The 26,812-nt window shown below is 42.1% G+C and overlaps 1 protein-coding gene across 1 annotated transcript in view; it reads right to left on the bottom strand.

The window, feature by feature from the left end:
- USH2A (usherin) overlaps window positions 1-26,812 on the bottom strand; it is a 994,545-nt gene that overhangs the window by 123,492 nt on the left and 844,241 nt on the right. Inside the window, exons 55-57 of the mRNA XM_073553328.1 lie at window positions 12,728-12,835; window positions 11,061-11,244; window positions 6,113-6,270 (exon numbers count right to left, since the gene is read on the bottom strand). Coding sequence (XP_073409429.1) covers window positions 6,113-6,270; window positions 11,061-11,244; window positions 12,728-12,835 — 450 coding nt within the window. The remainder of the gene's footprint in view (window positions 1-6,112; window positions 6,271-11,060; window positions 11,245-12,727; window positions 12,836-26,812) is intronic.

Raw genomic sequence — 26,812 nt, 5'->3', positions numbered from 1 at the left:
CCATTGCTTGATGCCCTGCTTCGGAGTACCTATTTCTTCTGAGAAAATGGAGAGCCCTGTGAGTCGTTTGTCATTTTTAAGTATTGAGATGGTTTTCAGGTTGCCCGAAGAAAAGATAGTAAAACTATTAAGCTGTGGTGTCCAATAAGTCTGCATACAAATATGCCCAAAAAAATCACGTGAATTTGTAGATTTTGATGCATATCTACGTTGTAAAGGATCCAATTCATGGTGGAGTTTTGTGTCATAAATTAGAATGCTTCGAATTTATCATCTGCAGCGCAGTTCAATTTCCGCTACAATTTGTTTTGTTTTTTTTTGCATAATTTGGAAGACATTTGGCATTCGTTAAAACAAAAACAATAATAAAGGATTTTGGGGATATGTCAAAAGTAAAAGAAAAGTCAAAGATGCTACAGGATTTTTACAGGATGAAAATGATGAAATGGAAAGACAGGATGTTGAGAAGGCTGAACTTTTAAATTCCTATTTTGCATCTGTTTTCTCTCAGAAAGGAAATGTAACATCAACTGTTATTCACTGTCCTATTGAGGGAATAGAAGAATCCAGGATATCTATAAACAGAAAGATAGTGAGGAAACACTTAGCTAACCTAAATGAATTCAAGTCTCCAGGTCCAGATGAATTACACCCCAGAGTACTGAAGGAGATAGCAGAAGAAATTTTTGAACCCCTCTCCATAATCTTTGAAAATTCTTGGAGAACAGGAGAAGTGCCAGAAGACTGGAGAAGAGCAAATGTTGTTCCTATCTTCAAAAAGGGGAAGAAGGTGGACCCAGGGAACTATAGGCCGGTGAGTCTGACTTCTATACCAGGAAAGATCTTTGAACAAATTATTAAACAACATGTATGTCAATACCTGGATAAGAATGAAGTGATTAAACAGAGTCAGCATGGGTTTGTAACTAATAAGTCATGTCAGACTAACTTAATTTCCTTCTATGACGGTATCACTGATTGGGTGGATCAAGGAAATGCTGTAGATATAGTATATCTTGACTTCAGCAAAGCATTTGACAAAGTCTCTCATACAATCCTTATTGAAAAAATGACTAAGTATGGAATGGACAAGGCAACTGTTAGGTGGATTCATAACTGGCTTAGTGATCGGACCCAAAGAGTGGTCGTAAATGGCTGCACATCCAGTTGGAAGAATGTCTCAAGTGGGGTACCACAGGGCTCTGTCCTGGGCCCTGTATTGTTCAACATCTTTATCAACGATTTAGATGAAGGAATTGAGGGTAAACTGATTAAATTTGCTGATGACACAAAGCTAGGAGGGATAGCTAATACTAGAGAAGAGAGAGAGAGGATTCAAAAAGATTTAAATAAACTGGAGAAGTGGGCAGCAACTAACAGAATGGTTTTTAACAGGGAGAAATGCAAAGTACTACATCTGGGCAATAAAAATGAAAAAAGCATATACAGAATGGGAGGAATAGGGCTAAGTGACAGCACATGTGAAAAAGACTTGGGTATACTAATAGATCACAGACTGAATATGAGTCAACAGTGTGATGCAGCAGCAAAAAAGGCAAATGCAATTCTAGGATGTATTAACAGAAGCATACAGTCTAGATCATGTGAAGTCATTATTTCCCTCTACTCCTCTTTGGTCAGACCTCATCTGGAATATTGTGTCCAGTTTTGGGCACCACATTTTAAAAAAGACATCAACAAACTGGAGCAAGTTCAGAAAAGAGCGACCAGAATGGTGACCGGTCTGCAAACCCTGTCTTATGAGGAAAGGTTGCAGGATTTGGGAATGTTTAGTTTGCAAAAGAGAAGACTGAGAGGAGACTTAATAGCTGTCTACAAATATCTAAAGGGCTGTCACATTGTAGAAGGATCAACTTTATTCTCATTTGCACAAGGAAAGACTAGAAGCAATGGGATGAAACTGAATGGGAGGAGACACAGATTAGATATTAGAAAAAACTTTTTGACAGTTAGAGTGATCAATGAGTGGAACAGGCTGCCATGAGAAGTGGTGAGTTCTCCTTCAATGGAAGTCTTCAAACAGAGGCTGGACAGATATCTGACTGGGATGATTTAGCGAATCCTGCTTTGAGCAGGGGGTTGGACCAGATGGCCCAGGAGGTCCCTTCCAACTCTACGATTCTATGATTCTATGATTCTAAGTATATAACATTATGAAAATCTCGTGTGTATACTGCAGATGTTTTCTGAATTAAAATGTAAAAAAATTTGCTGCTTTCCATTTTTTTTTTCGGTGGAATTTATTACAATTCTAAATGAAAATCTGTACAGAATTTGCAGCAGAATTTGTAAATTACATCCACGTTTGCTGCTATTTTAAAAATGCTGCAAATTTGCTCTTTGGATTTTAGCAGAAAAAGTGCAGATTTTTACAGGTTCTGCTGCAAATTTTTGTGCACAAAATTGCCACAAATTTCACACTTTGCTTTACGATGGACCAGAAATTTAAATGCAAAAAATTAGCATGCTGTAAATTTCTCCACGTCTATCTCCTTGCAAAAAATTTCCGCAACGTCTGCATGGAAATTTACTTAGCTGGAGATTACTCTGCAAGATTTTCTGCGCAAAAAAAATCAGCAGCAAATATGCTACTTGTGCATTTACCCCACAAAATTGGAAAGTCAGTAACTTTGCACATTTGCTGTACTAAATCTTTGACCCACCTAGAATATGAAGCACGGTACCAGAGACAGTGAATGAAAGGCTAGTAGCCTTTGTAATATTTTACGTTCCTCCATCCCACCCGAGGAAGGCCCATATGAAACAATTTATACTAAGTGTAAATGGCACTTCTGTTATTTGGTGTCAGATTTGCCATGAGTATAATGACAAGCTGCCAAAACAGATTTCGAAGCAGACTAAAGAACAAGCTTCGTGTGCGTTAATATTCCCGGCACAGCGTCTTTCCATAATTTACAAGCCAACGCTGATAGTTTATTTAACATTTATGAACTTACAATGCAATCAGAAATTCATTATTATCCGTACAAATAAATAGTTGATATGTGACGAGTTCCCTGCCGGAGAAAGTGGGACACGTGTCTCAATAAATGTTTTCTTCTGCAATAACTGGAGTATAATTTGTCAGCGCATCGGAGGGCTGAATAATTAAAGGGGAACTGTAAAGACTCCAATAAATACAATACATGGGTGGATTGCGGCTTGTTTTATGGAGAGCCCGGGTATCAGGTCTCCTCTGATACAAGGCAGCGACTATGAAACATGGATCCTTTTTTTTTTGTTCTTTACAGTTGTGTTACAATGTTGCTAAATATTACATTTATGATGCCATAAACAATTCATTGTAGAAGCTAATAAAATGTAACAGTGTTATTCGCAAGATTGCTACATTGTAATTTCTTCAATAGGAGGCCGGTTAATGGCTTACATAGAAAAAAGGGGTCCCATAAAACCAGGCTTTCCATTATGCTGCTGGGTTTTTCCACCCAGAAGAGAAGGTTTCTCCCAACATTCCTTTTTATTTCTTGGGATAATTCCTCATCCCCTCTTTTTTTGCTATCTGTAAAACTTTTTTAGAGCCGAGTCATAAATTGGTTCTTACCATCTCAATATTAGTGAGGATCAGGGCAACCAGGACAGGGTCCTCTCTTTTTATGGGCCAATGCTAGCCCTTGTGCTACATTTATGGTATAGATGCTGTGGGGGTTTCCGCTCTCTAGTAGCTGCTTGGATACACAGATACAGGGTTTTTATATCAAAAGAGAATAAGGTTTATTGTGCTTCATATACTTTACAGCTCCAAAAAATGAAAAGAGTCATTTTCAGCACAATTGAATAATAAAACAGTCCTTTCTTCTGCACAAATGAACAAAATAGTCCGCTCTTCAGCAAAAATGAATAGCAAAACAGTCCTATTATTCAGCACAAATGAATACCTTAACAGTTTTTTCTTCAGAACAAATGAATAACAAAACAGTCTTTTTTTTTCTGGGAAAGGCAAAGTAAATCGGAATGGTCTCACTATCTTGGTATTACAGGCACTTCTCATTCTCTAGCATAGACTGTCCACCATCAATGGTCTTTTGCCAGCTCCAACACAACACACTTTGCTGAGTTAATCCTGCTGCATGTTTTTAGACCTGTAGACCCCAGACTGAAGTATGGCAGTGACCTTTCCAACCCAGGCTCTTTTTGTTGCTCCTAAATCCAGGACCCAAAATTTAGTAAATAATCAAACCATCTCAGTAACCTATTGTTATTGGTGCACTTTCTCCCGGGACTTACATCACCGAAGCCAACCACCTCTGTGACACATATCTGCCATCCAGGACCTTACCTCCTGCTTTCTTAGAATGCCTTTAGTATCAGACTGTGATTCCTTGAGCCCACCAAAGGGAATCATTTTGAGGGTCAGATAAGATATATGCCCTAATGGCACGTTCACATGGGGTCTGGTATTATGGGGGGACAGCCTGACCCTAAAAGCCTTTTCATGTGGGAACATAATATATTGTATGATCATTTAGCAGAATATTTCTAAATATGTTTGTAAACAATCCACTAATAAGTCAATAAGCAAGCTGTTGTGATAATGTATAAACTTACTGGGGAAAATAGATAACACACTCAAAACTGCAACTGACCCTGCCGGGTCCAGTACAAGAAAGAGATCCTGACCTCACAGTTCCTAGTGGTTCCTGCATGAGCTCAGATAGCCCTAACCAGAAACTAGATAATGGCAACTAGGACCTATGCTGCTTCAAAGGCCATCGAGCACTTAATGTTCCTCCTAAAAAAAATGGAGGGCAGAGCAGAGTGCAAATTACCTACAGAAGGGAAAGTGTGCTGAAAAAAGGAAATTTCCCAGAGTGAGTAAAACAAATCACAAAATACCAAAAAAAGGATTAAGTACCTAGTACTGTAAGAGAATATGTTGCCTACTTCCTAAAAAGGAACGGAGGATAGGTGCAGGGAAACAAACATAAACAGCTGAGAGATAAACCCTAGCTGGTGTTTCACTGACTAGATTAATCTATAGCAGTATAATGGGACATCCAAAATGAAACTATCACCAGCAGTAAATACCAAGAGGGGAAAGTATATAATGCCGCACCCAATAGGTGATAGGGCAAACAAATGAGTAAATGAAAGCCCCTGTTACCCTAAATGGACTGAAGCAAGGATAAAAAGAAACAACACCCGGAGAAAAGGTGAATCTTTTGTGGCTCAGCTGACAGAGAAGCCGACCACAAAGCACAGGCCCAAGGGTTCGAATCCAGACTCATGGAACAAACAAAGCGCTTGTGCAACGGCTGACTTATGAAGGCCTATAAATTATCACTGTTGACTGCTTATTTTTCCATGTAATCAAGAACTCTGTTGCTGACAACATGACTGCTGAATGGGGATAGTATTTACCATTTTTCAGTCCCCATACAGTAGGTACTGACCAATGAAACAGCCCTTAAAAGAGTAAGAAACATTTTTTTATTTAATTATTGATCATTGTTTGCAAATGTATGAATTTTTGTAACATACTGCAGACCATTATTTTGCCTCCTTGTTTAAGTGTTGTTTTAAATGCCTATTGCCTAGTTCAAGCTCCCTAAAAATCTGATGTCAATTGCCGCTCAGCAAAAAATCCATACTCTACTTAGAATTTGACTACGAGACTTTACCTGAGTGTTCAGCAAAAGTCTATAACCCAGATAGAGTACAGATTCTTGTTAATCAGCAGCTGAAATCAGATTCTTAAGGAGCTTAAAGTAGGCAAATAAAACAACATTGCAAAACGGTGTTTGGAAGAAAAGAAGGAAAAATAAGGTAATGATGAATTATATTGCAAAAATTCACATATTTGCAAAGGCTGATCAATAATGAAATGCCCTGATTAAAAAATTGGTATATCGCAGATCAGCGTTCATTAGAGGCTGAAATTTGCCCTTGTAAACCGCCTTAAAAAACTCAGTATAGTGGTTACAGGTCTTTCTATACTTGGCCTTGAGGGCAAACCAGTTGACAAAAAGATTCAGCTTTGGTTATTGGTTCACGTATATAATTTTATATGACATTTTAATTATTTTTTGTAATGAATAATCAGCTACAAAATAAATATTATAAATAAATATACCTGGATCTTCCCAAGCCACAAATACAGAATATGGTCCCAAGACAGTAATGTTATAAGGAACAGGGATTTCCCGTGGAGTTTCGATTGGAGTTTCTACCACATAGACATGGCTAATGTTACTTCCTGCGTCATTTTGGGCCTCCAGCTGGTAGAAATAACTAGAACACAGAAAAAAAAAACCATTTACATGTTGATGAATGGTACTAGCTATGGGTAAATAGCCAGATAATGGCAGAATCTCAACCACCCAACCATCTAATCATTATATGGACACCCTGACTCACCCCCATGAAGGGGAAAAGAAGGAAGTGCGTTTTGGATGTGAATATGCCCAATCCTTTTCATTTTTTTGTCCTACCCCCATTGCTACTATCTCTAGCACTGAAAGAAGGGAGGCAGAGAGCAGAGAATCATCACTTCTGACGGATTTATAACTTGCTTGCAGATCAATCACCTAGATAATGGAATTATGTTAGCTCAGATAATGGAATTATGTTGAAAATTGTCTCTTCAGAGAGGAAGAGGACTTGTGCCACCTATTGGAAGCAGCAATCCTACAAGTCAATATTGGCCCTTTAACGAGCCTTGCAATATGACTTAGGATAAAAGCCAAACCAAATTCCCAATTTGCAGACACACTGTTTCTGAGTATTGCCCCTCGTCAGTGCAAAGCATGAGATCTGATTTGGCTAGGTGAAAGGCTAATACTGGGATCTAATGGGTAAGGTTTCTCCTTGTGGAGAGTGACAAGCCAGGGCTGGGATGCCTGTATGAGGAGACTTAAAGGCCTTATGGTAGAAAACTTTCAATAAAGACAATTTAGAAAATGGCTTAACTTTGTATTTTGGAAGTAAAGAAAAAAAACAATACGAAAACTCTGTACAAAGGTGAACTGTATATAGTAGGTATAAGTGAATTAACTTTGCCATATTTATAAAATATAATTGCTGACGTATTCTATTTGCAATTTGATTTATGCAAATAATTATTATTATTATACATTTATATACGCCATTTATTCCATGGCGCTTTACATATGAAAAGGGGAAATATAGACAAGTACAATAAACATGTGTAAGACAAGGGACACACAAGTACATAAGGAGAGAAGACCCTGCCCGCGAGGGCTCACAGTCTACAGGGATGGGTGAGGAGGATACACTGGGAGAGGGTAGAGCTGGTTGTGCAGTGGTTCAGTAGACTGAGGATCATTGCAGGCTGTAGGCTTGGTGGAACAGGTGGGTCTTCAGGTTCTTCTTGAATGTTTCCGTTGTTGGTGAGAGTCTGATGTGTTTGGGTAGAGAGTTTCAGAGTATGGGGGAAGCACGGTTGAAGTCTTGTATGCGGTTGTGGGAAGAAGAGATAAGGGGGAAGTAGAGAAGAAGATGTTGACAGGATCGAAGGTTGTGTGCAGGTAGGTACTGGGAGACCATGTCACAGATGTATGGAGGAGACAGGTGGCTTTGTATGTCATGGTTAGGGTTTTGAACTGGAGCCTCTGGGCAATAGGAAGCCAGTGAAGGACCTGGCATAGGGGGGAGGCTGGGGAATAGTGGGGAGACAAGTGGATTAGTTGGGCAGCAGAGTGTAGGATGGACTGGAGTGGTGTCAGAGTGCTAGAGGGGAGGCCAGAGAGTAGGAGGTTGCAGTAGTCGAGGCGGGAGATGATAAGGGAGTGCACTAGTGTTTTTGTGGTTTCATGGTTGAGGAATGAGCGGATCCGGGAAATATTTTTGAGTTTGAGGCAGCAGGATGAGGCGAGGGCTTGGATGCGTGGTTTGAAAGAGAGGGCAGAGCTGAGGATCACCCCAAGGCACCGAGCGTGCAGGAGTGGGGAAAGCGAGCAGCCATTGATGGATAGGTCTGGTGGAGGGGTAAAGTGAGATGGGGGAAAGATGATGAATTCTGTTTTGTCCATGTTCAGTTTGAGAAAGCGGGCAGAAAAGAAGGCTGAGATAGCAGACAGACATTGTGGGATTTTGGTCAGTAAGGAGGTGAAGTCAGGTCCAGATAGGTAGAGCTGCGTGTTATCGGCATAGAGGTGATACTGCAAACCGTGGGATTCAATGAGCTGTCCCAGGCCGAAGGTGTAGATGGAGAAGAGTAGGGGTCCTAGGCCTGAGCCTTGAGGAACACCGATAGATAGGGAGCGAGGTGAGGAGGTGGTGTGTGAGAGGGAGACACTAAATGTTCGGTCTGTTAGGTATGGTGAGATCCAGGATAGGGCCAAGTCTGTGATGCCAAGTTGCTAAAACAATATCCACCGCCATGTTACATAAAGCAAAAGATTATATGAGCCAGAGAAGGGAACGACGATCAGGTATGGCTATGGGTAAACGGATGGTAGCTGTTCTTCACTACTATGCTCTCACACTATCGGCACAGTTTCTTCAGTGTTATAAGGCTTTCCCGCTCTATATGTATGGCTGAACTGTGAGCTTTAACATCCTCTCATTATCCAGATTCAATGAAAAAAGCAAAAATTGGTGCAACTCACCAAACAATAATTCATACAGATCTCACCAAAGAGATATAATATAAAGCATAAGTGAGAATTAAAATATAACTTTTAACGAACGATTAAAATAACATGAAATTGTGAGACACAATGAGGTGATTGTATTTATATCTCAAAAGAGACCGAAAATAACAACCACCACAGGATAAGATTAAGACTTATACTGCAGTGGCAGGAAAGTCTATATAATACATAGCATAATATTGCGATTATAATTCATTGGTACACAGGAACGGAAAACCAGTCATTAATGAAGCAAATATCACAACTCTGATTGCACATATAATGATATCTATGGCTGAGAATATTAACATACGAATATGAAAATAGACAATAAATGGAACAGCCTCACCAATTCCATTAAGCCATGTGGAGGGGGGATGATCCTGAGTTGCAGATAAGGGTCCCGTCACACTAAACGACACACCAGCGATCCCGACAACGATACGACCTGGTCAGGATCACTGGTGCCTCACTACATGATCGCTGGTAAGTCTCACCAGCGATCAGGACCAGCGCGGATGCTGGTATCCTAGGTAAATATCGGGTAACTAAGTGCGCGCGTCGCTTAGTTACCCACTGTGTACGTTGGATACCAGCGTGCTCGTGCGAGCACGCTGGTATCCATGGTACACAGCGGGTAACTAAGCCATGCGCACGCTTAGTTACCCGATATTTTCCTTAGATACCAGCTCCCAGCGTCTGCTTACAGCGCTGGTAGCTTGCTGATCGTTGGTCTCACGCTGCCACACGCAGCGATGCGCACTGGCCAGTGGGAGACCAACGATAAAAAAATGGCCCAGGACACTCCTGCACGATCAGCGATACCCGGCAGGGGGGCCGATCGCTGATGCGTGTCACACACACACATTGCTGTGGCGTCACAAAATCAGCGATCTCGCTTTGTGTGACGGGGCCTTAACACATCAGGTAAACAATGGGACCGACACTACCCTGTCAATCGCTATGGGTCTAGCAGTAGTCTATCCCCAGAAGTTCCCGCCCTAACAAGGGCAGTCCACAGCTATCCCTAAGCTAGATAGGTCCTACACTTTCCCTTAGATGTTGTCCCAACGCGTTTCTTCCAAGCTGAATCATCAGGGGACTAACTTGAACTGAGAGATAAAGTGCTTAAATGCTAAAATGTAAACTTGTTGCCCTCTGCTATCTATACTGTCCTGCAGAGCATCCGGCGGTTGTACAGGCCGGGCCATGTGCCGGTCAATCACCGCCATGCCAATACTCAACATGGCTGTGATGGCTGAGGAAGTGCCCACAGCTGAAAAGTTTGTTGGTTGGCTGCACTACAGCCTTTCAACAAGCTTTATTCAGCATCCGAACTCCGAACATTACAGTGGACTTCTGAAAATCAGTTCCCGCACTAGCGGACTTCATGAGATCATGTATTTTACAATCTCCTGTTTATTTTATGATAGTGTCAAATTGATGGCGGTATAGTAATAATATAGGCACAGAATTATGTGCCAACCACATAGTGGCTTAGTAATCCCTGTTGAATTATGGTGTTGGAACATGAGTTTGAATGACAATGTGCAAGTGGGTGCAACGATTAAAGGGGTTCTCCTGGGCTTTAACATTGATGGCCTGTCCTCAGGATAGGTCATCAATGTCTGATTGGTAGGGATGTGAGACCTGGCACCCTTGCACATCAGCCGGTGCTGCTCAGTTACGGATTTGCACAGCGCCGCTCCGTCAACCATATTGAGGCCGTCGCCGGGAACTGCATATCCCCCACCTATCCAAATCAATAGGGGGAGGAAATACAGTATCAGGTCGCAGAAACTGTTCCGTTGACAGAGCAGCGCTGTGCAGCTCCACAAACTGAGCAGTTCCGGCCGGCACTGGGAACAGTTTATTGGCGGGATTGCCAGGTGTCACATGGCCGCCACCAATCACACATTGATGATCTCTCTTAAGGAGAGGCCATGAATGTTAAAGTCCTGGACAAAAAAAATTGCTGTGAGTGTTAACTTTGGGATTTCTTACTGCTATTTATACTGTATGCACCAAATAAGATATACAAAAATATGCCCAAATGACACATAAAACGGCTTATAATTATCTAACCTGTCCCTTTAAATATTGACTGCAACAGGAGGGGATATATTTTAGACTTTAAATAGTGGCTAAACTTTTTATACTAAAGTCTTTTCCTTCGTTTTTATGGATGATCTCCTTTTATTTCAGAATTGCAGGGGAAAGCAGCCGGCAGTCAATACTCGTCTCTTCAATATGTGCAATGACAAAAGTCCTGCAGGGGTTTCTGTCAATGGCTTTTAATGATTAAGCAATAACGATTTTTCCCTTTTTAAAAGAGGAAGTAAAAGTCTTGTTTGTCCCGTACCCCAGATACAATATCATTGTTAATCATTGCTTGAAAGCTTAATATAGATCAGCGTTAAACATTACCTGCTGTTGGGCTGGAGGCCAATATCGGTGAAATTCAGATATTCTCCACTTCTTGTGGAAATGACTGCCCCGTTCCGTATCAGTCTGTACTCAGAAATCATCCCGTTGGGCTTCTCGGGTTCCCTCCAATATAGTTCCAGCGCTGATGAATTGATTGTGACGTGGAGAGGATCCTGCCAAACTCCTAGACGACGAAAAGAGCAGGAGATGCGGTTATTTCGCTGTCGTTTGGATGGTATTTTTTACATATTGTTTTGTTTATTTTACTACTTTCTTAGATTTATTTCACCTTCTTTATAGGAAGAATAAAAGATGATAAAGTTTGTTTATTCTATCCTTTTACATGACTTAGTAAAGTCATATGGTTATCAAAGAGGGGACCCCAGGCTCAGGACCACCTCTAAGAACCAGAGAAGATAGTTGCTATAAAAAAACGGATATGTTATACATTTTCATTGGTTCACAAAGTTATTTAGAGAATCCAGGCTCCTTAAAAAGGAATCTGTCAGCAAGCTTTTGCTTTCTAATCTGCGAGCAGCATGTGTAGATGTAGAGCCTGATTCCAGGGTTGTGTCACTGGTTTAGAAACTTGTAGTTTGAATACAATTAGTGTTTTATCAGCAGGAGATTATCACTGCAGGACTAGGTGTTATGTGTAAGGCAGTCCAGCTAATCTGTGTAACTCCGCCCCCACTGCCGATTGGCAGCTTGGTGAAAAGTGTACACATGAAGATGCCAATCATTTAGGGGTGTGGGCGGGGTTATACACGGCTCAGTATACTGAGCATTGCTACAGAAGCAAAAACAGGGATTCTATCAAAACTGCACTAAGCACCCCGGTAAGTGATACATTGCCTGAATCGGGGTCTCTGCCACTACATTATGTTGCTTTCACATTACGTAGCAAAAACCTGGTGATAGATTACCTTTAAAGAGTGACTAAGCAGTATTTTTTTTAATATATTTTAGGAACATTAATGGTCTGCAAATTGATGGGGGCCAGATCCTCAGACACCCATCGATCTCTCAAAAGTGTGCAGCTCGGGATGCAAGAGTACACAACTCCTGCCTGAGTGAGTGCACAGAGCGGACAACAGATTCAATGGAAAGTCAAAGGCTTCTGCTTCCTGAGCTGTACATTTCTGAGCGGTCTTTCGAGCGATCGATGGGGGAATCAGGATCTGGACCCCACCAATTTGCAGGCAGTTAAAATGCTTAATAATAACTTTTGCAGATAAGTTCAAATGCCATACTAAGACAATGAACAAACAGGGCAGTCCATTGCTCAGGACTCGACTCTGCAAGCAAGAAAAGAGACCTGCTCTGTACAAGTGGCTCCCGTCCGGGGAGACCGGGAGCCGACCCTGTATGACAAAGACAGTCGTTTATCTGACTGGCCAGTTCGTTTGCCCTTCTGAAGGTCTAGAAAAGGCCAAATAGTAACAATATACACATATATGAGGGTCACAGATATAAAATGCCACTCCTCTGTCACTCCCCGTTCTGGGGGGAGGCGCTTTATGTGAAGTTCTTGTGTTGTCCATCTCCTTGTGTAGATATCCAAGTACAGCTTATTTATAGGTGCCATCAAACATCTGGTGTCAGCAAAGATAAATGGATCGTGGTTTACATGGTACATACTGTATATGTCACCTATGACTACTTACCTTCAGGAGGAGCTTGTGATGTGCAGCCTGATGCTGTGTCACTGCTATTACATCCGACGGAAGTGCAGACTGCGAGGAAGAAGAGATATTGCGTATATGGCTGAAGACCTAGAGAAATGAGATCAAGGGAGAAAATGTAACAAAAAGATCCCCTAAAATACAAAACAATAGAGATGGACCTTGTTATATGTAGTAAAATGGTCTTAGTATAATCTACCAATCACACTGCATCATTTAAATCCTGATCATGTGATCGCTCAAAAAGGAAGAGATCCCTCATGGTTCCGCTATAAATACAGGCAATTGCTGAGCAAGCAGGTTTATCTTAATGGCAAAAGGGGAACAAGCCATCAATTATGTATGGCTAAGGCTGGTTTCACATTTGCGTTGGGCAGAGCTGCGGAGGGCTACGTACTTCCTCCGTTAAGCCCCACCCACTGCCGCACCTCTTCCATTCAGCTCCGCCTACGTCTGCATGCGTCATGCATGCCTATCTTTAACATTGGGTATGCAGGCCATGCGGATGCGTCCGCATGGCTCGTTTTGGCGCTGCGTCGAACGCAACATGTATTTTGTTGCGGTCAGTGGGCGCGGCAAAACGACATATGCGGACGCATCCGCATGGCCTGCGTACCCAATGTTAAAGATAGGCACGCATGACGCATGCAGACGTAGGCGGAGCTGAATGGAAGAGGTGCGGCAATGGACAGGGCTTAACAGAAAAAGTACGCAGCCCTCTGCAACTCTGCCCAACGCAAATGTGAAACCAGCCTTAGTTTATTATTTTCTTGATTACAGAGGACCCTTCACCAAATTTTTCATAATTATGCAAGAAAATCCGCAAGTATTATTGTAGGCATTTCATAAACTAGGCATGACAAGATATGAACCAAATAACGGGTCGAATGGAGAAGAGATCCATGGTAATAAAAATTAAATAACAATTTAAAATTCAATTTTAAAATTAGCAGAGATGTCACAGAGGTGGTACAAAAAAAGTAGTTTAGCGATAGTACATTAATCTTTCATTAGTATGTATTATGGAATGTACAATGGAATCTCCAAATAGTGCTGTGATAGAGTGGGATGAGTAGTAAAAGAGGTCCAATCAAGTGAAGCATGTAGTTTGGGTAACAAAAAAAATTGGCATAGGCAGATCAATAAGGCAGATCACCATAGGCAGCCAAGCCAAGTAGACTCTAGTATCCACCTATGGTTGTCTAGTCATGGTCAATCAATAACCTTGGTGGGTTCTAGCATCTCCCTAAGCTTGTTTGGTCCTGATCTAACCTCCTTTATGAAGGACACGTCCTAGTGGTTGTCTTAATAAAAGGCTTACCAGCTGAAAGAACCCAGTTGACCTTTTCTCAACCATTTGGGTGATGCTGTTCCATGTTGGTCACCTGCCTGAAGATATCGGAGAGGCAGATAACTTTTTTTGGTGCAGAAGTAGTCGCTGCCTTATAGTTAACAGCCTTAGATTAATTGATAACCTCGGTCACTCTCTGTTACATCGTCCAAGAGAATACAACTCTCTAATTCTATATTTACCCTACTAAATGAGTTTACTAAAAGCCCCTGATTCCTGGTGACCCCTCTGCATTTACCAATAACTATAAATCTGTTCAGCCGGCAGTTCGATAAATGTAAACCGTATAATGTGAGAAGCAAGCGGCAAAAGTAATGTTGAAAGGCAAACGACAGATAGTAAATTAGCCGCCTGAAATCAACACAAAGCAACGCGGCTGCCAAATCAGTCTGGAATCGCCCTATGATTATAATGCCTCTTCCTCCATTTGAAGCATACTGTAGAAGGTGCTTTGCACTATGGATGCATTCTTTCCATGACCTTCGAGGAGAGCCACCGCCGGCTGACGAGACTCTCTGAACCCATTTGCAAAGCACAGCATTTTCTTCCAGGCCAAAACCTACACCAATTAGTGACAGTCACATTTCTGCCAAAGTCATACACTAAATCAAAAGCCATACACAACCACTCTAAAATAAGATAAATCAATTAGAGGAGGAAGACACACACAACACGGGCGGTGGACGTGGTCTGGATTTATGCAGCACTACTTCATGTAGACGCGGACATCCAGAGATCCAGAAAACAATGGAGACTGATGAAAGCGAGACAGACCAAATACACAGAGATAATGTGATTCAGGTAAAAACTTTTGCAGTCACTTGGACTAAAAAAAATTGATCAAAACTTTTTTAACTCCTGAAGGATTGTTATTTCTTTCTATGTAATATGAGAACTAGTAACAGATAGATAAATGGTATATAGATTAAATGGAGGAAAGTACTGGATGACCTTCACCAGGAGCTTTTCTGATCGCCGTTCTACATAGATAGACATTAATATGGAGTTGTCCCCTTTTCAGCTATAACAGCTCCGGCTGTTCTGGGAAATATGTCTACAAAATTTTGGCGGTGTCTGTGGGAATTTTGGCACCTTCATCCAGAAGAACATTTGTGAGGTCAGGCCCTGATGTTTGGGTAATGGTGGGCTCACAATCTGTGTTCTAGTTCATCGCTAAGGTGTTGGATGGGGTTGACGACCGGGCTTGTGGCTTGTTCTTCCACCCTAAATTCCCCCAAACATGTCTGTATGGAGCTTGTGCACTGGGCACAGTCATGTTGATCAAAAAAGGGTCTTCCTCAAACTGCCCCCACAAAGCCGAAGCTACAATTATCTACAATGTCTTGTATGGAAGCATAAAGATTTTCCTTCACTGGAACTAAGGAGTTGAGGCCAACCCCTGATAACAAGCCCATAGAATTATCCTCTTCCACCATCTGTACAGCGGGCACAATGCAGTCAGATGGTAACGTTCTTCTGGCATTCACCAAACCCAGACTCCTCCATCGGATGCCAGATAGAGAAGTGTGATCCGTCACTGTACAGAACATTATTCCTCCGGAATCCAGTGTTGGCGGCTTTACACCACTCCATCCGACGCTCATCACTCACAGGTGATGGAAGAAGATTTAGGAGGGAAATAATTTAGTGACCGGACTTGCTACAATGGTGGCTTCTATCACAGGACCATGCTTTAAAGGGAATCTGTCACCCCATTTTTCGACTATCAGCTGCCGGCATCGGGAAAGGTCAGAGAGGTCTGGCTCCTGCGCACTGCAGAACTCTGCTCTGCCCTCAACAGGGCAAATCAGTATGCCTGCGCAGGAGCCATGATGGGAAGCAAAGAAGAGGACGTCACCGTTAGAAGATGGGAGGCGCCGGACCGCGACACCCATGGGACCAAAACCGGACCTGGACCACCCCCTCTGGTGAGTATAATCCAACTTGTTTTTCTTCTCTTTCAGGTTATATCGGGGGGCTTATCTACAGAATGCTGTAGATAAGCCTCTGATGGTGGTGCCAGCAGCTGATAGTCGAAAAAATAGATAGATTCTCTTTAATTTACTGAGTTTTCCACAATGTTTTAGATGGATAGACAGACATGCTACACCATGTCATGAAAGGCTTGAACAAATAAAAGTTTGGTTTACAGAAAAAAAGTTGCTGAAAAAAGTTTGGCTGTTTTAGACATCTTCTTCTGAAGGTTAATACACAGATACTTGATGTTGATGGTGGTCTCTCATATCTATTCATCGCGTGATTCAAGCTCATGGCTATAGATTGCCCTAATTAGAAGGAGGCCACATTTCCTGGCGGTATTGTTCTATAATGTGCCAAGCACAGCTCAAAATATAAACATAAAAAATGGAGTTGTAACACTTGATTAGAAACGCATAGCTTTTTTTTTATTCCAGAAACCGTGCCATATCCATGAATAGGTTGTGACTGCTATATGTATACAAATAGGGCAGAGATGCAATACCAGACACAACCTGCGGAAACATGTGGCGCTGTTTTTTTGGAAACCGGACATTTTTTTTTTCTAAATCAGGACATTGCGGTTGGGCTCTCTGACAGCTTTTCAAAATAAATAAATTAATAAATAAATAATATCAGAGTTGAACATTTTGGATGAAAGATATTACTGTGGCAACCAATTATTCTGCTTCCCCTAAAGGGAGTCATGTAACATCTTCAAGAAAAGCATCATAAAAACCCAATCATTATAAGTACGTTTCTCAGAGTAAAAGGCACTTATCATAGATTTGATATAAAATAGCTCCCAGCATATATCATTCATGGTCCCTTCCACATGTCATACCTATATAAACTGACATGAAGCGCTACGCTTACAAATTAAACTCCACAGTCAAATGGCACCCATGATAGTGCACTAATGTGAAGCATGCACCCTCATCATGTAAGGCTTCCCTTGTTAATTACTACAGGGGTACATTGTCTGGAGCAATTCTCAGCTCTGTCATTCACGAAGAATCTAATTTATCTAAACGGCTGCCATTCCCGGATGAGGCAGATTTGTATGTGTTACTGTGTAGCTGGGTGAAAAAAAGGACAACACTATGGTCTGATACGTAATGCAGACCATATATATTATACCATATACTCTACTCTTATATACAGTGGTGTGAAAAAGTGTTTGCCCCCTTCCTGATTTCCTATTCTTTTACATGGTTTGTCCCACTTAAATGTTTCAGATCGCCAAACCAATTTAAATATTATACAATATTTAAAGGTAACACAAGTAATCACAAAATGCAGTTTTTAAATGAAAGACTTTATTATTAATGGAAAAAGAAATCCAAACCTACAGTGCCCTGTGTGAAAAGAGATTGCTCCTCCAACCTAATAAATGGTTAGGCCACCTTTTAGATGCAACAACTGCAATCAAGTGTTTGGTTTGCAATAACTGGCAATGAGACTTTTACAATGCTCTGGAGGAATTTTGGCCCACTCATCTTTGCACAATTGTTGTCATTCAGCCACATTGGAGGGTTTTTGAGCATTATCGGCTTCTCAAAGTCATGCCACAGCATCTCAAAGAGATTAAGGTCAGGACTTTGACTAGGCCACTGCAAAGTCTTACTTTTATTTTTTTTAAGTCATTCAGAGGTGAACTTGCTGGTGTGCTTTGGATCACTGTCCTGCTGCATAACCCAAGTGCGCTTCAGCTTGAGGTCATGAACAGATAACCGGACATTCTCCTTCAGGATTTTTGAGTAGACAGCAGAATTTAAGTTTCCATTTACCACAGCAAGTCTTCTAGTTCCTGAAGCAGCAAAACAGCCCCAGATCCTCACACTACCACCACATTTTACTGTTGGTATGAGGTTTCTTTTCCATGTTACTTCTATGCCAGATGTAATGGAACATATACCTTCCAAAAAGTTCAACTTTTGTTTCGTCAGTCCACAGAGTTTTCTCCCAAAAGTATTGGGGATCATCAAGAAGTTTTCTGGCAAAACCAAAACGAGCCTCTATGTTCTTGTTGCTCTGTAGCAGTTTTTGTCTTGGAACACTGGCATGCATGCCATTTTGACTAGTCTCTTTCTTATGGTGAAGTAATGAACGCTGACCTTAACTGAGGCAAGTGAGGGCTGCAGATCTTTGGATGTTGTTTTGGAGTCTTTTGTGACCTCTTGGATGAGTCGTCGCTACGCTCTTGGGGTAATTTTGGTTGGCTGGCCACTCCTGGGAAGGTTCAACACCGTTCCATGTTTTTGTCATTTGTGGATAATGGCTCTCACTGTGGATCGACAGAGTCCCAAACCTCTAGAAATGGCTTTATAACCTTTTCCAGACTGATAGATTTCAATTACTTTGTTTCTATTTTCTTCCAGAATTTCATTGGATCGCAGCATGATGCACATGATGTCTAGTTTTTGAGGTTCTTTTGGTCTCGTTCACTTTGTCAGACAGGTCCTATTTAAGTGATTTCTGAATTGAGCACAGGTGTGGCAGTTATCAGGCCTGGGTGAGGCTAGGAAATTTGAACTCAGCTTCCCAAAGATGTGATAGACCACAGTTAATTTATGTTTTAAGGTGGGGGCAATAACTTTCTCACTTAGGGAACTGTAGGTTTGGATTACTTTTTCCCTTAATAATAAAGACCTTCACATTTAAAATCTGCATTTTGTGTTTAGTTGTGTTATCTTTGTCAATATATTGAAATTTGTTTGGTGATCTGAAACATTTAAGTGTGACAAACATGCAAAAAAATGGGAAATCAGGAAGGGGGCAAACACTTTTTCACACCACTGTATATTGTATTGCATAACATGGAAATAATAACCCATGTTCTCTTATTAGAGAGTATTCAAATTGTTTTATTGGTGGTACATGCAAATTTATAAAACATCTTATATAAGAGAAAAATGGGGTCTTCTCCACCTTCTTGTCCCCTGTAGTGTCTCTTCCACCTTCCAGCATCCTGTATTGTCTTCTCCACCTTCCAGCAGTCTGTAATGTCTTCTCCACCTTCCAGCAGTCTGTAATGTCTTCTCCACCTTCCAGCAGCCATTAGTGTCTTCTCCACCTTTCAGTCCCCTGTAGTGTCTTCTCCAGTTCCTGTCCCCTGTAGTGTCTTCTCCACCTTCCAGCAGCTTGTAGTGTCTTCTCCACCTTCCAGTCCCCTGTAGTGTCCCCTATACCTTCCAGCAGTCATTAGTGTCCTCTCCACCTTCCAGTCTCCTGCAGTGTCTTCTTCTTGTCCAGCATTTTGTAGTGTCTTCTCCACCTTCCAGTCCCATGTAGTGTCTTCTCCACCTTCCAGCAGTCTGTAATGTTATCTCCAACTTTTAGCAGTCTGTAGTGTCTCCTCCATCTTCCAGCAGTCGGTATGGTCTCCTCCACCTTCCAGCAGTCTCTAGGGTCACCTCCACCTTCCAGCAGTCTGTAGTGTCTCCTCCATCTTCCAGCAGTCTGTAGTGTCTCCTCCACCTTCCAGCCATCCTGTAGCGTCTTCTCCACCTTCCAGCCTTCCTGTAGCATCTTCTCCATCTTCCAGCAGCCATTAGTGTCTTCTCTACCTTCCAGTCCCCTGTAGTGTCTTATTGTCTTCTCCACCCAAGAAGAAGGCAATAGCCGAAACGTGCATAGGGGAAGGCACCGTCACCCACCAGAGGTAATGTTTGTATCATCTTGATTCTTTTTTATTGCTCTTCACACTCCTTTAGGAGAATGTTTTTCCATTAGGATTTTTTTTTTTTTTTTTTCTTGTATGTACTACCTTGTGAAGTATGTTATTCCATCAATTTCTATGTCCAACCTCTGTATAACATGTGATGGGTGCCATTTTTCAGGTTTCCCACTTTTTAATAACTCTGCTTTTTGTTGCTTTTGTATTTTTTATTATTGGTTCTTGTGTACACTTTTTTCTTTCTGACCCTTCCAATACCCTGTAGTGTCTTCTCTACCTTCCAGGAGTCTGTAGTGTCTCCTTCATCATCCTGCATCCTGTAGTATCTTCTCCACCTTCCAGCAGCAATTAGTGTCTTCTCCCCCACCAGCCCTCTGTAGTGTCTTCTCCACTTTCCTGTCCCCTGTAGTATCTTCTCCACCTTCCAGTCCCCTGTAGTATCCTCTGCACGTTCCAGCAGTCATTAGTGTCCTCTCCACCTTCCAGTATTCTGTAGTGTCTTCTTCTTGTCCAGCATTCTGTAGTTATGTGGCGCCCCTGAGGCTCAGTCGCCACAAAGGTACTGCACCTCCTCCTGAGGTGTGGTGCCCCACCATCCAGGTAAGGTGGAAACACCTGACCACACTCCAACACCTGCATCCCACACCACAAAGTAGTGTAGCAAAGCACCTTCGGCGGCTCCATGTTTGGAGCATAGCAAAGCACCCCTTGGTGGCTCCCTGCTTGGAGCATGAAACGTGCTGGGAGGCGGGTGGAGTTTAGTTCGCACCAAAAGAGCTGGAAGAGTTGAGTCAGTCACTCAGTCTTTCATTCATTCAGTGAGTGAGTGAAGATGTAGAAGGACAGAGGGTGAGACAGAGAAGCTCCCCGGGAGAGGGATGGAAGAAGGAAGTGCTGCAGCAGGCCACAGTGATCTGGGTCTGCTGGCACAGGAAAGAGACAGTGGAAGGAAGCTTGATTCTCTATTGGGAAGAAGGATTAGTACGGAACGTGAGGAGAATAAGAGAACAAGGACCAGGTTTAGAGGAGAACCCTTTTCAAGTTCTAAGCGCAAGGCCGGGGTCCGGTCCCCGAGGTTGTACGGATACTAATGGTCCTGCAGCAGACACCGGAGGAATAGAAGTAGAGACCGCTTTATTCCCACACAAGACTTGGGGGCACAACAGCAACATATTAGTGAGCCAGGACTTAATAGCAAGGAGTCCCCGAAGCAGGCTACAGCTGTCTGCCGTGCAAGTAGAGTTCATAGGAACATCTGACAGGAGGAACTCCAGTGTAACTCAGTACTAGGAATACTTCACTCAAAGGCGCTATAAGAGGAGACGTTCAGAAAAGGTACAAATGTTGGCGGAGTGTTGGAAAGGAGTATTCCATCTGGCCTGGAGCTTGACTGAGTCCCTAACCCGGAGGACACGGCACGGAAGCGGGCACCTGTTTATACAACAGACTGTGAGTAAAGCTTTGGAACTACATGCCCTGGTGTCCTCCACTTATTCCTGCGCCAACCTGCCCAGAACCGCTACATCCCTCGCGCCTGACACTACACCATCTAAGTGTCACTTCACCTACACTGCCCTAGGACTACAGCCCTGCCTGTGGAGGGCTATAACATCACTGCTGCACCACACCATCTGTCCCAGAGGATCTGTCTGCAGCGTCGGCTAACATCTCTATTGCCGAATACCACAGGTGGCGTCATGAATCACTTATAAACTTTCACTACCATAAGCACACTGAAACAACCCCTTTTACAATGGGCGCCCAGGGCCACGGGCCGGGTCCCAGCTGCCATGACATCTCCCATTGAGGCTCGACGGGCCCGGTACCGAGTACCCCACAGCCCTGGGTGTGAAGGGCATCCCAGTGTCTTCTCCACAAACCATCAGCCATTAGTGTCTTTTCCAACTTCCAGTCCCCTGTATTGTCTTCTCCGTTCTGTAATGTCTTCTCCACCTAACAGCAGTCTGTGGTGTCTTCTCCAACTTCTAGCAGTCTGTAGTGTCTTCTCCACCAGCCAACAGTTTGTAGTGTCTCCTCCACCTTCCAGCAGCCTGTAGTGTCTACTCCACCGTCCAGCAGTATAATGTCTTCTCAACCTTCCAACAGTCTTTAGTGTCCTCTCCACTTTCCAGCAGCCATTAGTGTCTTCTCCACTTTCCAGTCCCCTGTAGTGTCCTCTACACCTTTCAACAGTTATTAGTTTCCTCTTCACCTTCGAGTCCCCTGTATTATCTTCTTGTCCACCGCTCTGTAGTGTGGTCTTCATCATCCTGCACTTTGTAGTCTCTGCTCCACCTTCCTGTTCCCTGTAGTGTCTTCTTCATCTTCCAGCAATTTGCAGTCTCTGCTCCACCTTCCAGTCCCCTGTAGTGTCTTCTTCACCTGCCTTCAGTTTCAGAAACGTAATCAGTCACCAAAAATGTGTATAGATTACAAGTGGAACTAATGTCATGGCAATAATGGAGAGAAGGGTGATGTAGCTGCAGTTTCTTGACGACATAAAGCTGTTATCTTATATTTCAGGGAAAAATCTCACAGATGGCCACCTTGTTGAACAGGACCTGGCAATGCAGTTGTCGAACAGGAAGATCCGACAACAGCACGGTAGATCACTTATTTTAACCTTCCATTGTGTCATTCCTTTGTTATTCCTCCTGTAAATGTATGATTAAATTGTCAACTGGGTGGTACCATTCCTTTTGTCATTAGGGAGTCAAAAGCGGCAACTTGATCGCCATCAGGTCTGCAATCTTTGCCTTACAATTAGGCTTTGTCATAAAATACAAAAAATGACAAAGTATACATACAGTATTATTAAATTTTAACAAAAAAAACGAATGCGTTATTTGTCCTTTGCAGTGAAACTACCCACATTGTTCTTTCCTGATTTTCAAAAAAATAAATAAAATAAAAAAGTCTGTAAGTATCCCAAAGTCGTACCTATAGATAAGAAATCCTGTTCCCCAAAAACAAGTTCTCATAGAGCATTAAAAAATAAAAATGTGGCTGCGACTTTTTTGACTGAGCTATCTGGAGGACTCCTTGCCAACATATTTGGTTCCCCAATCTTAAGGATTGGTCACCATAGAATCATGACATACCTACTGTCTACCACATGGCGCACAGATGGGACATCCCCTTTAAAAGTAAGGAAAACTTGGAATAAACTTATGTCTGTTGCCCTGGTCCAATATAAGCTGAGGCCATCAGTAGCATCTTCTAAACGACCGCGATGCCAGCATGAAAGGGTACAGAAATAGCTGTGCCTCCAAAAATGTATTTCCCCTCTCATAAGAAAATAGTAACCCAAGGTGAAGCAGATTGTAGTGGAAACATGCAGTAATAACTGATATAGGAGGTCCTCTATTGACAAGCTGCCATGTGCTGCTGGCATTATAGAATCTGAGACCATGATGGTCGCTGGCCGAGCTCTCCCAGATGCATTGTGCGCAGGGAGATAGCAGAGGACGCCTCCGTTTACCCGCAGCACAGATAACACCTCTGAATAATTAACTCAGGACTTCCGTCTTCAATTACTTCAGGCTTTTTTTATTTAATATCTGTAGAGCATTATAAGTCATTTATGGATTTCACATGATGTGAGCATTCATCACAATTCCCATGTAACGTTCACGGGATGAGACAGCCGCACCTTCATGTAATAAAATAGATAGAAAAGTATAAAGCAGCTCAGGATGACTACTCGGAAAACAAACAGCACGTTGTGTTTTGCGCAGGTCGCCGCACCGTCAAAACGAAGCATGCGGGGGCAAATGCATACCTGCGCACGGCCTGCATACCCAATGCTAAAGATAGGGTACGCAGGCCGCATGCAGCTGCATGTGCCCATAGGCGGAGCTGACCGGAGGAAGTGCAGCAGGGGGCGGACTTTCACGGCGAGCGTCCGCTGCGACTCCAAACGCAAATGTGAAACTAGCCTTACTGTGAAAATCCATCTCAGAATGGCTGTACAATTTTGATCTCAAAATAAGTATTCTATGAACCTGGCAGAGAGAAGAAAAAGAGAGTTAATAAATCTAGGTGAATTCAGTCACTGCCCATCCACCCAGCCTGACTGACAGCTGCAGCTTGCACTGAGCAGTGTGAGAGCTTCGCAGGGAGGAGGGACACTGAGGAGCTATCAATCAGGATAGGCAGGATAGGCAGGTAGATATTCTCCAGGGGCAGGGAGGAGGGAAACTGAGGAGCTGTCAGTCTGAATATTTGGGTGGAAATTCAGCAGCAGTGAAGAGGGACACTGAGGAGCTATCAGTCTAGATAGGGGCGAGAAATTCAGCAGAAGGGAGCATGAAAATTTAGGAGGTGTCAAAAAGGACAGGTAGATGGAGATTCAGCAGCAGAGAGGATGGGCAATAAGACGATGTCAATTAGTCTAGAAAGGTGGAGATATAAAAGCAGCAGCAGGGTGGAGGGACATTGAGGAAATGTCAGTTTAGGATCATAGTGGTTCAGAAACAGAAAGGAGGGGAAATGAGGAACTGTTAATCATTCTAGGAAGGAGGCGATTCAGAAACAGCAGGAAGAAGGGACACTGAGGAGCTATCAATCAGACTAGGTGGGTGGAGATTTAATAGCAGGGAGGAGGGACACTGAGGAGATGTCAATCAGAACTGCTGGGGTTGAAATTCAGTAGCAGCATGGAAGAGGGACACTGAGGAGCTGTCAATCAGGTTAGGAGGGTGGAGATTTAGTAGCAGGGAGGAGGGACACTGAGGTATTGTTTCAGTTGAGCCTGGACTGAAATGAAACTTTCAAAACAGATTATATAGCCATTCTGACATGGGTTTTTACAAAAAGATCTGTGTTATATGTAAGTATTGTGAAATCTCGTATTGTAAAATCTCGTGTCAAATCTTTAACGAGTTTTTATAATCTATATTATTATATATATTTTTAGTTTTGACTTTAATAGAACACTCCCTTTAAGTAGGACATATAAGGGTATGTGCACACGTTAAGTATTTGGCGCAGAATTTTCTGCACCATTTCTGTATCACATGTCAGGAAAAACATATCTGTAAAAACTTGTGTTTTTTTATTTCCATTTTTGGTGTATATTTTTCTTCACTCATTAATATGGGCGAAATCTGCAGCAAAAGTGCTGAAAAAATAGTCAGGATGCAGATTTGAATCTGAGCCAAATCTGAAAGTCACAAATAAGCAACGTGTGCATGAGACTTCAGGATTCTCTTTGACTTTTCTGGCATCAGGAAACCCTTCAGGTTTTGCAACAAATTTCCGCTGAAAATGCGCAACAAAAACACCACGTGTGAACACAGCCTTAGGCTTTGTAAATCCAGAATTCCATTTGGCTTAAAAAAATATTCAACTTTGTTGGATTTCCGTCTCCTCATTTGGAAACAGAATTATCAGAAATTTCCTAATCCTAAAATATTCTGTATTTTTTTTACCTTTAAATGGTTGCTATAATTCAACAAATTTTGAATAAATCAATATAATATAAACAGGGAGGAAATGGTTGAGGAGGTAAAAGTGGCTGGGACCCTAGGAGGTAGCGACCATGCTATTTTAGATTTTTGGATTACTAGAGGTGGAAGACCTGTGAAGACTCAGACGTCAAGGTTAGATTTCAGAAAGGCAGATTTTAAGGGATTCAGAAAGAGAATTGGAGGGATCCAATGGCTGGATATCCTTAAAGACAAAAATGTCCAGGAAGGATGGGAAATCTTGAAAAATGAAATTCTCAAAGCACAGTTGTTAACAATTCCGAAAAGAGGGAAGAATAGGAAGCATTTAAGGAAACCAGGATGGATGAACACAGAACTTAAGCACATGCTAAAAAGGAAGAAAAAAATGTTTATAAAATGGAAAGAGGGAGGCATATCTAAAGAAGAATATAATGCTGTCTGCAGAACCTGCAGGGCACAAATCAGATTATCTAAAGCTGACAATGAATTGAGGCTTGCAAGAGATGTCAAAAGCAATAATAAAGGATTTTGGGGATATGTCAAAAGTAAAAGAAAAGTCAAAGATGCTATAGGATTTTTACAGGATGAAAATGATGAAATGGTAAGACAGGATGTTGAGAAGGCTGAACTTTTAAATTCCTATTTTGCATCTGTTTTCTCTCAGAAAGGAAATGCAACATCAACTGTTATTCACTGTCCTATTAAGGGAATAGAAGAATCCAGGATATCTATAAACAGAAAGATAGTGAGGAAACACTTAGCTAACCTAAATGAATTCAAGTCTCCAGGTCCAGATGAATTACACCCCAGAGTACTGAAGGAGATAGCAGAAGAAATTTTTGAACCCCTCTCCATAATCTTTGAAAATTCTTGGAGAACAGGAGAAGTGCCAGAAGACTGGAGAAGAGCAAATGTTGTTCCTATCTTCAAAAAGGGGAAGAAGGTGGACCCAGGCAACTATAGGCCGGTGAGTCTGACTTCTATACCAGGAAAGATCTTTGAACAAATTATTAAACAACATGTATGTCAATACCTGGATAAGAATGAAGTGATTAAACAGAGTCAGCATGGGTTTCTAACTAATAAGTCATGTCAGACTAACTTAATTTCCTTCTATGACGGTATCACTGATTGGGTGGATCAAGGAAATGCTGTAGATATAGTATATCTTGACTTCAGCAAAGCATTTGACAAAGTCTCTCATACAATCCTTATTGAAAAAATGACTAAGTATGGAATGGACAAGGCAACTGTTAGGTGGATTCATAACTGGCTTAGTGATCGGACCCAAAGAGTGGTCGTAAATGGCTGCACATCCAGTTGGAAGAATGTCTCAAGTGGGGTACCACAGGGCTCTGTCCTGGGCCCTGTATTGTTCAACATCTTTATCAACGATTTAGATGAAGGAATTGAGGGTAAACTGATTAAATTTGCTGATGACACAAAGCTAGGAGGGATAGCTAATACTAGAGAAGAGAGAGAGAGGATTCAAAAAGATTTAAATAAACTGGAGAAGTGGGCAGCAACTAACAGAATGGTTTTTAACAGGGAGAAATGCAAAGTACTACATCTGGGCAATAAAAATGAAAAAAGCATATATAGAATGGGAG

This window comes from Dendrobates tinctorius, unplaced genomic scaffold (genome assembly GCF_039654945.1).
Source record: "Dendrobates tinctorius isolate UK_male_01 unplaced genomic scaffold, ASM3965494v1 ptg000201l, whole genome shotgun sequence".
Lineage (NCBI taxonomy): Eukaryota > Metazoa > Chordata > Amphibia > Anura > Dendrobatidae > Dendrobates > Dendrobates tinctorius.
This window is presented reverse-complemented; position numbering and strand designations above follow the sequence as displayed.